The following is a 12625-nucleotide window of genomic DNA, read 5'->3' on the forward strand; positions in this document are numbered from 1 at the left end:
TCAGGTTTCAAGGTGTCAAAAGATTGGGTCATGCTCTTGCTTGGGGCTAATGCTAATGCAGTGGGAGATTACAGATTAAAACCACTGCTGGAGTACCATTCTGGAAATCCTCATGCATTTAAGGGCATCAATAAAGCCACCGTACCAATGCTTCTCTGTTTGAGCCAGAGAACATGGATAATAATATATCTCTCTTTCTCTCTCTCTCTCTCTCTCTGAGGATTGGTTTTAATGCTGTTTCATTCCCGAGATTGAAAAGTGAAAAGTATTGTAAAGACAATGACGTTCCTTTCAAGATTTTGCTCCTATTTGATAATGCTCCTGGACATCCTACGCATCTAGATGATTTCAATTCGAACATGAGTAATATTTCTACCGCCAAACATGACTTCACTCATCCAACCTATGGATCAGGGTGTTATTTCGAATTTAAAAGCATACTATTTACGTACAACATGTGCTCAGGCATTGTCTGCAGTAGATGACGAGAAAAATTTTACGTTAAGAGACTTTTGGAAATCTTACAATATTTACCACACCACCTTAAATATTAATAAGGCAGAAATTACTGAAAGTTGTTTAAATGGCGTATGGAAGAAAATGTGCCCACGTCACGTAAAAGGCTTCAAAGCATTTGAAAAAGAAGAATTATATGAAGAGGTTACAGATAAGATTGTAAAGGTTACAGAGCTACTCCAGTTGGAGGTTGATGCCAAAGACATGGAGGAGTTAATAGAGGATGAAGAGAAGGAATTATCTAATGAAGAACTTATTGACTTGCAGGCAGTGATAGTGAAAGAAGAAAATGCTGAAGATGAACCAAATGTATCATCACCAGAGAGAGATGGCTATCGCGAGGTTTGAGTAAAACTTACTGACGTTATGCCTGTCTCCTCTCTCTCTCTCTTTTTTTGTAATTTTATAATTTTGAAATTATTTTAAATTGTACACTTTTGTAATTTTTCCTGCACATGAGATAAATAATCGAATAAATACAATAAATAATTCTGTTTACATATTCGTCGAACATTTCTTTTTTGATTCAATCAATTCAGCGAGCTGCAATTGCGAGTGCTGCACAAGCATGGAGGAAATTCCCTGACTTACGTAAAATCCAACTTAAGTAGCATTCCGTGGAATGCAACCCTTAAGTAAGTCGGGGAGTTCTTGTAATTAGTTGTCCCATAAGTATCTCCTCTCCCTCAGAAGACTGTAATCTATCCTTCATCTTGCTTTCTTGCTTCATCTTTGTACTGCGTATGGGAAGCAGTAACTCCAGACTAGCTTATCAACTGTGTGGTACTACACTGACAGTGGTAGAGAGTGAAAAGGATCTGGGGATAATTGTGCAGGCAGATATGAAGTTTTCTGAGCAGTGCAGACGGTCTGCAAGAGGAGCTCCTGGTGTCTTGTCAATGATATACAGGAATTTTTCTAGCAGGGATAAGGAGGTGATTATCCCCTTGTATAAGGCAATGGTCAGGCCACACCTTGTGTACTGTATACAGGTCTGGAGGCCTCATTTTAAGAAGGATATAGAGCTGTTGGAAACGAGTACAGAGAAGGGCAACAAGATTAGTGAATGGAATAAAGGGTTCATAAGTTTTGCAAATTACAGTGTCTGGAGACTAGGCACCTGCGAGGTGATCTGATTGATGTGTATGGTTTGAATGGTTTGACCATGCTCAATGCTGATGGGATTCTTCCTCTTGCTCAGAATAATTGCCTGAGAGGGCATAAATTCAAATTGAGGAAAGACAGTAGGATAGATGTGCGGAAGTTTGCCTTTAGCTAGCGGGAGGTTGATTGCTGGAACAAACTTCCATCTGTCGTAGAAGTTGATAGCTTAAACAGATTCAAGGCAGAACTAGACAAACATTTGGAGTGAGTGGATGGATGAAATGAGAAGGGGAGGATGTTTTTTTTTTTTTTTGACTGATGCTATATAAGCTTACTTTCTTGCATCATATGCTCTTGCTAATGCTTTCCAGGCTACTGCTTGTCTGAACAAAAGCACTGCAAGCATCAGATTTTCTTCTAATGACAGCTACCATTAAACTAACAATCTGTGTATCACCTTCTCCTCCCAAACTATCAATTTTCACACACTCCTAACACGACCTCAATAGCATCAACTTTTCTTGCACCTCTTCTGTTTAAGTGCATCCCATTCCTATGAAAAGAGCTCCTCTTGTTAACAAGTATGGGCCATGCTGACAAAATTTCTAATTCACGAGCTTATATATACTGTGTGTAGTTATAAATCAGTAATAAATATTACTATAATTACAGTAATATTACTGTATATACTATTAATTAATGAAATGCCTGATAAGTATTTTTTTTTTAAAGAACTTGTTATATTTTTAATTTTTCTATTTAGTGTGGCGGAAAGAATGTAAGGTTGGTTGTGATGAATAATTTGCTACCTTCTTCGATTAAAATACATCAGAAATATGATTTAAAAGGCTCAACATTCAAGCGGAAAGCTAGTAAATATGAAAGAACAAAAGAATGTCCAACTTTCAAAGATTTGGATTTTATGGATCATAATCCTGATGGAATTCTTTTGGAAGCAGAGACATACACTGCACTTGTGAAAACAATTCAGAGGGATTGCAGGGTAAGTGCTGGGAAGTAGGAGGTAGGTAATATTTATTAAAAAAGCAACTTCTGAGTGATATATTTCAAGAAAAAAACAAACAAAATAAATTGTTAAATGATAATCATCAAACTTGTAATAAAGAAGACTTCAGTTCTTTTTTTGGTTTTTTTTTGAATAAGGGTTATCAGCCTTCTAGTACAAGGAACCCCCTAACATGTTGCTCTCAAAGCTGTTCTGAGCAACTCACAAATTCATCTCACTCATTTATTGCTTAGGGTTTCTCCTAAAGGTACAGGTACTGTGTGTCTTCTAAACAGGGAGAGGTAAAAATCTGTAGCTTTCAGTAGAAAGAAATTAGTAAAATAATAAGAGGAGTCTACCTCAATATAGTGCGTAGAACCCTTCCGTATGATACCCTCCAGAAATTAAAACGGAAAAAACGAAAAAATCGGCAAACTTACCGGTACATTAGAGTAAAAAATAAATAATTAAATAATCAATTTAACACAATACAAATCAATTTAAAACAATTAAAATTAAATTAACGCAATTAAAAGAATCAAACGAAAATATTCAAAACGATTTTCCTTCCTGAAGCTGACAACGCTTTTCGACCGTATGTCATGATCACAGGAATGAAAATTACCGAATTGGGTTAAACCTGTTACTTAAATAGAGATTATTTGTCTTCGCGCATGCGCGTAAAGGTCCACGAATCGGAGATCAAATATGGCCGCCGAACATTAACAGAATTCTCGTGTAATTTAATTTCAACGGTTTCTGCAATTAATAGTCGCGTATAATTACGTTGAACGTTAAGTATTTTGGCTTCGTTAAATAAAAAAGTATGTTTTTCGTTAATGGCATGAAAGGCTAATTCTGACGCTGCTGAACGAGAAGCACGAACTGAGGCTTCATGTTGATTTACACGAATATTAAGAGAAAATCGGGTCGAACCCTGATAAGATGAGTCGCAATCACCGCAAGAAATGTTGTATACCAGATCATTAATTTGTGTTGCGAACGCTGAAAGAACCGAGCGATTGTTCAATATAGTGTGTAACTTACGTATTGGCCTAGCTACAATTTTAAATTCGGTATCTTTAAAGAATCTGTTAAGCTGTTTGTGCCACTGTTCAACATATGGGACAGAAATAAAGTATTTTTTGATGTTGTAATAAAGTATTTTTTCTAGAAATAAAGTATTTTTTGTTAATGTCAGAGATCTATCTCTCAACGATTGAGCAGATACATTTGACACCTTTTCGAACCCGCATCACATACTATGGGAGGTATTTAGATGATGTTCTAGTTATTACCGATAGTAATACTATCCAAGACATTTTACATTCGTTTAATAATATTCATTCTAGACTCAAATTTACATTGGAAAGGGAGGATACGGATACTAAGTCATTAAACTTTCTAAATTTCACGCTTACCCGGGACTCGAATAGAATACAATTTAGCATCTATCGAAAACCTACAAACACCGGTATGCTTCTACATTATAATAGCTATCACCCGTTCACCTACAAAAGATCGATTATCTTTAATCAATTTCTTAATGCCTATAAATATTCAACGACGGAATCTGCTTTGGACTCAGAAATACAAATATTAACTAGCAGATTCTTAAACAGGGGTTATTCCATTACCACAATAAACTGAATTAGGGTACAAGCTAAGGATAGGATACAAAATACTACACCAATCAACAATAGTAACATCAAAAAATACTTTATTTCTGTCCCATATGTTGAACAGTGGCACAAACAGCTTAACAGATTCTTTAAAGATACCGAATTTAAAATTGTAGCTAGGCCAATACGTAAGTTACACACTATATTGAACAATCGCTCGGTTCTTTCAGCGTTCGCAACACAAATTAATGATCTGGTATACAACATTTCTTGCGGTGATTGCGACTCGTCTTATCAGGGTTCGACCCGATTTTCTCTTAATATTCGTGTAAATCAACATGAAGCCTCAGTTCGTGCTTCTCGTTCAGCAGCGTCAGAATTAGCCTTTCATGCCATTAACGAAAAAACATACTTTTTTATTTAACGAAGCCAAAATACTTAACGTTCAACGTAATTATACGCGACTATTAATTGCAGAAACCGTTGAAATTAAATTACACGAGAATTCTGTTAATGTTCGGCGGCCATATTTGATCTCCGATTCGTGGACCTTTACGCGCATGCGCGAAGACAAATAATCTCTATTTAAGTAACAGGTTTAACCCGATTCGGTAATTTTCATTCCTGTGATCACGACATACGGTCGAAAAGCGTTGTCAGCTTCAGGAAGGAAAATTGTTTTGAATATTTTCGTTTGATTCTTTTAATTGCGTTAATTTAATTTTAATTGTTTTAAATTGATTTGTATTGTGTTAAATTGATTATTTAATTATTTATTTTTTACTCTAATGTACCGGTAAGTTTGCCGATTTTTTCGTTTTTTCCGTTTTAATTTCTGGAGGGTATCATACGGAAGGGTTCTACGCACTATATTGAGGTAGACTCCTCTTATTATTTTACTAATATTATTATCAACGTAGAACATATTGAGTAGCACAGCTCTGATTCATACTATCTAAGTAGAAAGAAATAGAGGTTTAAGTTGATGGGTCAAGTGTTGATGATCCTGCTCAGGTGGCTAACAAACTAAATGAATATTTTGCATCGACATTCATACATGAGGAGTTATTCAGCGAGGGGAATGCCAGAGGTGTATTCAACTCTAGCAGTAAGTTACAGAATCTTGAAATAACTGGGAGTAAAGTGGAGGAGAAACTGTTGAAGATAAACACAAGAAAGGCACCCGGGGTGGATGGGATCTATCCAGTTATATTAAAGGAGGCAGCAAAGGAAGTAAGCAAACCCTTAGCCATAATTATGAGAGCTTCCTTGGACTCAGGGGAGGTACCCATAGACTGGAAATGTGCAAATGTGACCCCAATTCACAAAGGAGGATCAAAGGCTGACACAAGTAATTATAGACCTGTGAGCTTGACTTCTGTTCCAGGAAAATTAATGGAGGCACTGGTTAAAGACGCACTGCAGGATCATTTAGACAAGACTTCAGTTATAGCTCAGACACAGCATGGTTTTGTTAAGGGGAAGTCTTGCCTGACCAACTTGATTGGATACTATGATGCAGTCACAAAAGAACTGGATGCAGGGAATAACTTTGATATTATATACTTGGATCTTAGAAAGGCTTTTGATACTGTTGCACATGGAAGACTGCTACACAAATTGGAGCAGTGTGACATTGGAGGCAAATTGCTGCTATGGATAAAGGGGTGGTTGAGGGGGAGAAGACAGAGAGTGGTAATCAATGGACACTGCTCATCGTGGACTGATGTTATTAGTGGAGTCCCTCAGGGCTCAGTGTTGGGTCCATTATTGTTTTCTGTATTTATAAATGATATTGATGATGGTATATCGGGATTAATGTCCAAGTTTGCAGACGATACAAAGGTTGGCAGGGTTGTCAAGGACACTACTGACACTATGCTTCTGCAACAGGATCTGGAAAGGTTGAGCAGATGGGCTGAGAGGTGGCAAATGAAGTTTAACATTGACAAATGTAAAGTACTACACATGGGAAACAGCAACCCCAGAGCAACGTATCAACTCTATGGTACAACACTGACAGTGGTAGAGAATGAAAGGGACTTGGGGGTGGTTGTGCAGGCAGATATGAAGTTCTCTGAGCAGTGCAGACGGGCTGCAAGAGTAGCTCATGGAGTATTGTCAATGATATACAGGAATTTTTCCAGCAGGGATAAGGAGGTGATTATTCCATTGTATAAGGCGATGGTCAGGCCACACCTAGAGTACTGTATACAGGTCTGGAGGCCTCATTTCAAGAAGGATGTAGAGCTGCTTGAACGAGTACAGAGAAGGGCAACAAGATTAGTGAATGGAACAAAGGGGTGCTCTTACGAAGAAAGGCTTAAGTTTTGCAAATTACAGTGTCTGGAGACTAGGCACCAGCGAGGTGATCTGATAGAGGTGTATAAAGCCTTGAATGGTTTAAGCATGCTCAATGCTGATGGGATTCTTCCTCTAGCTCAGAATAATCACCTGAGAGGGCATAAATTCAAATTGAGGAAAGACAGATGTAGGATAGACGTGCGGAAATTTGCCTTTAGCCAGCGGGTGGTTGGTTGGTGGAACAGACTTCCATCCCTTGTGGTGGAGGTTGATAGCCTAAATAAGTTTAAGGCTCAGCTGGACAGGTATTTTGAACGAACAGAGGGGTGAAGTGGAAGTGGTTTTTTTTTTTTTTTTTTTGGCTGATGCTGCATAAGCTTGCTTTCTTGCATCAAATGCCTCTACTAATACTAATGCTAATGCTAAGTTTAGGATACCGAGGAGAGGTTTAAGTTGAGGATAGTGTGCAGGCACTACTGGATAGAAATTTTGAGAGAGAGAGACCGAACTTTTAAAAAGTTCTAGAATGTTAAAGTTTTAGTATTTTCATAATCCATCTATGTGATTTGCTAGATGTTTTTAATTTTAAATTTGGTTCACAGTTGAAAATCTTATTGCCAACTGTGAACCAAAGTGAATCATTAGTGGTCCTTCCAGTCTTAATGGGGGACCACAAACCACTGGGTATCTCATATAAGTCACACAAGCGGGCATGCTGTAGCATCATTTTGTGTGGTATTCAATAATTGGAGAAATATGCGAGAATTAGCTTAAAATAGTCCTTATCATTCTGTTCTTTATTCTTCCAGTTTTGGGCAATAAATAATAATATTTAATAATGCCTGATAAATAATATCTTAACTAGTGATTGTAGTGACAAACCTCTAAAATAACAAGCTTGGTTAGCAGTTAATTAATGTTTAAAAATCTGAAAAAAATTCTACTTCCTAAGTATAGACAAATGTTTACCTTTGGAATTTTTGAAGTGTTTTTTTACAGTTTTTGCAATGTAATTGTGTGTGAGAACCTAGGGTAGCATAGGTTTCTACTTTTGTTGCAGTTATTTATCTAGCATTGGTGTGTGGATGATGCACTGTAATATTTCTTGCATGTTTCTTGCTAGCTTGTTTTGTTATCTTCCATCTAGCTTCATATATACAAGGATGGTTCAATAAAGAATCACCCTGACCTAGCAGCAGAGGTGCTAACCTGTTGATTCTTGGCACAGGTTTTAGTCCTTCTCTACATAGCCACCATGCAAATTTACACATTTCTCCCATCGATGGATGAGGCTATGGATACCGTTTTTATAGAAGTGGTGAGGTTAGTCTTTGAACTGTTGACTCTGTTGAACATGACTCTGTTGCAGAAATGAGTGTCTCGTTGTCTGGGAAGTGGGTCCCCCGAAGAAATGATTTGAGGGAAGGAAACAAGAAGAAGTCCGATGGTGCAAGATCGGGTGAGTAGGCTGGATGGTGCAGTATTTCATTCATATCCACAAGGTGGCCGTTTTGTTGTTGCAATTTCAAAAGTGTGAACTGGGGCATTGTCTTGAAGCATTCTCACACCTTTGGACATCATGCCACGCCTACATGCTTTGATTTTCTCCCGTAATTTTGTGAGTAAGTTGGCATAATAGGCACCTGTAATCAGTGATTATTACACCTTTCTCATCCAAAACACTGTCAGCAAGTCCTTTCCTGCTGACGCTTGGATCCTTGCCTTCTTGGGGGAATGGAGAACCACGATGTTGCCATTCCATGGACTGCTTTTTACTTTCAGGGTGGAAATGGTGTATCCAACTTTCATCCTGAGTGATTAGACAAGCAAAAAAAAAAGTCTTCCTCATTTTTTTTTGACACAGGGCTAACAACTCTTGTGATTTCTGTTGTTGATCAGCCTTCTGGAAACCAGTCAATAATCGGAGAATCCATCTTGCACTCAATTTCCGTAAATGGATTGGTCATTAAGGACTGTTTCAACAGAGCCCACACCAATCTTCACCTCTTGGGACATTCACCTCTTGGGACCTCTTGCTCAGATTACAAACCTGAAGGGGCATAGATTCAAACTGAGGATAGACAGTTGTAGAATAGATGTGCAGAAGTTTGCCTTTAGCCAGCGGGTAGTTGATTGCCGTTACAAACTTCCATCTGTTGTTTTGGAAGTTGATAGCTTAAATAAATTCAGTGCACAGCTTGTCAAACATTTGGAATGAATGGATCAGTGAAATGGGAAGGGTTTTTCTGGCTGATGCTGTATAATCTTGCTTTCTTGCATCATGTGCCTCTACTAATGCTAATTTGCTAGTAGAGATAAGGACATCATAATCCCATTATATAAGGCTATTGTTGGACCACACTTAGAATACTATGTTCAGATTTGGAGACCACACTGAAAGAAAGACATTGAGCTTTTTGAAATGGTCCAAAGACGGTAACTCGACTGATAAGATCAGCAAAAAGTGTCCATATGTTCAAAGCTTTTTATCATATATGCTCTATGTGGGTTGTAGAGGTTGGAAACTAATTACTTTAGTGTAAACTTGAATGAGTTGTTTAAAGTTGTGAGAGGCGTAAGTAAAATTAAAGAGAACGAAATTTTCATGGTTATAAATGATACTAGAACTAGGGGCCATAAATTAAAGTTGTGTGGGTGGATGTTTAGACTGGATTGCAGGAAGTTTTATTTTAGCCAGCGAGTTATAAATTACTGGAATAAGTTACTACTGGGTGACACTTTGGTCACCAAGAAATTCAAAGTTCAGCTGGATAGTTGCCTATGGTAGGAGGGAAATGCATAGGATGTCTATTTCCTTTTCTTTTATTAATTTTTTGTTTTTTAAAATTTTTACTTCTTCTCGTTTTTGCTGGTGAACCCTAAGCCATATGCTTCCTTGCACCATGTGGCCAATACTAAAACTATAACCATTGGTTTTTTTGGACAAAATCGCAAATGCTGAGGATTATCTAGACATCCTGGACCATCATCAGCCATTTTCAATCCACTGCAGGATGAAGGCGTCTCCAGCAACTTTCCAGTTCCTTCTGTTTTGAGCACTGGCCATCCATTTACTACTCACAAACACATGAATTTCATCTATCCATCTCCGCCTTTGTCTTCCAGGTTTTCTTCTAGCTCCTCTTGGATACCATTCTGTTATTTTCTTAGTCCATCTGTCATCATGTCTTCAAGCTATGTGTCCTGCCCAAGACCATTTTAGTTCTTTAGTTTTGATAAGAATGTCCTTTACTTGAGTTTGCTGCCTAATCCATGTGTTTCTCTTCTTATCTAACAGTCTGATTCCCAATATGATTCATTCCATTTTTTGCTGTGTAGTTCTCAGCTTCTCTTCCATTCTTTTGGTGAGTGCCCAAGTTTCACTTCCATAAGTCATGGTGGGGAGTATACATTGGTTCATTATTTTACGTTTCAGACAAATTGGGATATTGCTCTTCAGTATGTGACTATATTTCCTGAATGCTACCCATCCAAAATTTATTCTTCTCTTGACTTCCAGCCATTTATCATTATTACAGCTAATAACTTGTCCCAGATAAGTATATGACTCCACCTTTTCAATTACTGTTCCTTCAATCATTATTTCCGTTTCTGTGGCATACATGTTCATCATTACTTTTGTTTTAGCCATATTCATCTTTAGTCCAAAATCCTTACTAGCTGTGCATAACTGATTAAGATTTTCCTCCAATTCTTTGGGATTGTGGCTTATGACTACAATGTCACCTGCAAATTGTAAATAGTTTAGGTACTCTCCGTTCACATTGACTCCTTTCTGCGACCAGTCTAATCTTCTGAAAGCTTCCTCAAGGGCAGCAGTAAACAGCTTCAGAGATATTGTCTCCCCTTGTTGAACTCCTTTCTCAGTTTTAAATTTCCTACTGTCTTTGTCTAGTCTAATAAAGGAGGTAGCACTCTCATATATTTTCTTCAAAATCATAATATATGGGGTATCTATGCCTTGTCTTTGCAGTGCCCGAAACGTTGCCTTTTGCTGTATGGAGTCAAATGCCTTTTCATAATCCACAAATGCCAGGCATAATGGTGTTTTATATTCATTTGCTTTCTCCATTAGCTGTGATATTACGTGAAGGTGATCCATAGTTGAGAATCCTGTCCTAAAGCCAGCTTGCTCTTTCGGTTGATTCTCATCAAGTATTCTTTCTAATCTGTTAGTAATGACCCTTGTGAACAACTTGTAGATGTGGGATAACAAGCTAGTTGGTCTATAATTTCCAATTTCTGATTTATCTCCTTTCTTATGCAGCAAAACTATGATTGCATTATTCCACTGCTTAGGCGTCACACCTTTTCTAATGCACTTTGTGAAGAGCCTTGCCAGTTTTTGTGTTATGCCTCTTCCTCCCGATTTTAACAACTCTACAGTAACTTCATCTTCCCCCGGGGCTTTCTGATTCTTCATTTTCTTCAATGCATGTTCTAACTCATCAGGAAGAATATTGGCTATGTCGTATGTGTTGCTACTTTGCAATCCATCTTCCCCACTTCTGGCATCATTCCCGTGCTCCTTGTATAATTCTCTATAGTAGTCTTCTGCTATTTGAATTATGCCTTCTCTGCTGTTTATAAGTACACCATCGCTATTCTTCAGTGGTATCATTTGTCTTTCTGTATTACTGCTTATGGCTGCTGATTTAAATCCTTTGTTTTCCCTTAATGCTTGTTCTACTTTTCTTGTGTTAAATCTTCTTATGTCCTCTCTGAGTCTCTTTCTAATGGCTTTGCATAACTCAGTATACTCAATTTTCTCCCTGTCAGTGTTTTTCTTGCTTTTCATTTGTCATCTTCGGTTCATCATGACAGGTGTTTCTCGACTAATTTTTTCTTCTCTGGATTCCTTTTTCCCTATAGGTTTCTTGGGCTTTATCACTTTCAAAAAGTTGTAATATTCCTCATCGATATCTTGGTCCTGAGCAGTCTGCAGAAGCTCAAACTTGTTCTTAAGTTCCAGTACATACTGCTTTTTCTCCTCTTCTGTTATCTCAAAGACCTTTTTATTATTTACTCGAGTCAGTTTTTTCCTTTCCTTTTCTACATCTATATCAAGTGTACATCTTACCATTCTGTGATCACTTCCAACATTTATCTTATTCACGACGGTAACATCATTCACAATATATCTTCTGTTAGTGAGGATGAAGTCGATTTCATTAGTAGTTAATCCATTTGGACTCTTCCATGTCCACTTTCTGTTCACCCTTTTCTTGAAAAAATTGTTCATTACTGACAGTCCTTGAGATTCTGCAAATTCCACAAATCTTTCACCTCTTTCATTTCTTTCGCCAATTCCAAAATTTCCTATAGTTCCCCTTTCTGTGCTGTTTTGTCTTTTTCCAACCTTAGCATTGAAGTCTCCCATAATAATAGTATAGTGGGTTTTCTGCTCATCTAGAAGACTCTCAATTTCGGTGTACATTTTTTCAACCTCTTCATCATCATCATCATGGCTCGATGTTGGTGCATAAATCATTATAATTTTTAGCTTAAACCTCTTAGAAATCTTGAGTATTAGTCTTGACACCCTTGGTGATGTACTTTTGAATTCGAAAATGTGGTTTTTAAAATCTTTATGGACGAGAAACCCAACTCCACCTTCACTCCTTTTACTGTTTCCATTGGTGTACAGCAAATTTCCACTTGATAAACTTATAAGTGTTTAATTTCTTCTTCTTGTTTCAGCCAAACCAATGATATTCCAATTCACATTTTCTAATTTCTTTTCCAGCTCTAATATCCTGTCTTCACTGATGAGTGATCTTACGTTATAACAGGCCAAGTTCAGTTTCCGTGTATGGCAGCCTGGTCATACCCGGAGATTCTTAGCACCCTCTGCTTCCACTCTGATCCTCTCGCTGCCGTAAGAGGGAGAGTGAAAGCTGCTGGGGACTGAGGGCCATTTGTTTTGTCGTGCTGTCATATGCTGGAGGGTTTGGTCTTTTCCTCTTCACGCTGACCAGGCGTCTTGAACAGAACCACTCTACACATTCGTTGCCACCTAAGTGACGTAACAGGGCTTACCATCGAGAAGGTG

General features: G+C 37.8%; 1 protein-coding gene across 4 annotated transcripts in view; it reads left to right on the plus strand.

Annotated features, from left to right (window-relative positions):
- LOC150088291 (phosphatidylinositol 4-phosphate 5-kinase type-1 alpha-like) overlaps nt 1-12625 on the plus strand; it is a 743292-nt gene that overhangs the window by 244769 nt on the left and 485898 nt on the right. For all 4 annotated transcript variants that reach the window (XM_090370677.1, XM_090370676.1, XM_090370679.1 and 1 more), the window contains one exon: nt 2384-2623. In XM_090370677.1, coding sequence (XP_090226803.1) covers nt 2384-2623 — 240 coding nt within the window. The remainder of the gene's footprint in view (nt 1-2383; nt 2624-12625) is intronic.

Source organism: Mastigoproctus giganteus, chromosome 3, assembly GCF_048544385.1.
Source record: "Mastigoproctus giganteus isolate SK-2022 chromosome 3, ASM4854438v1, whole genome shotgun sequence".
In the NCBI taxonomy this organism is placed as follows: domain Eukaryota; kingdom Metazoa; phylum Arthropoda; class Arachnida; order Uropygi; family Thelyphonidae; genus Mastigoproctus; species Mastigoproctus giganteus.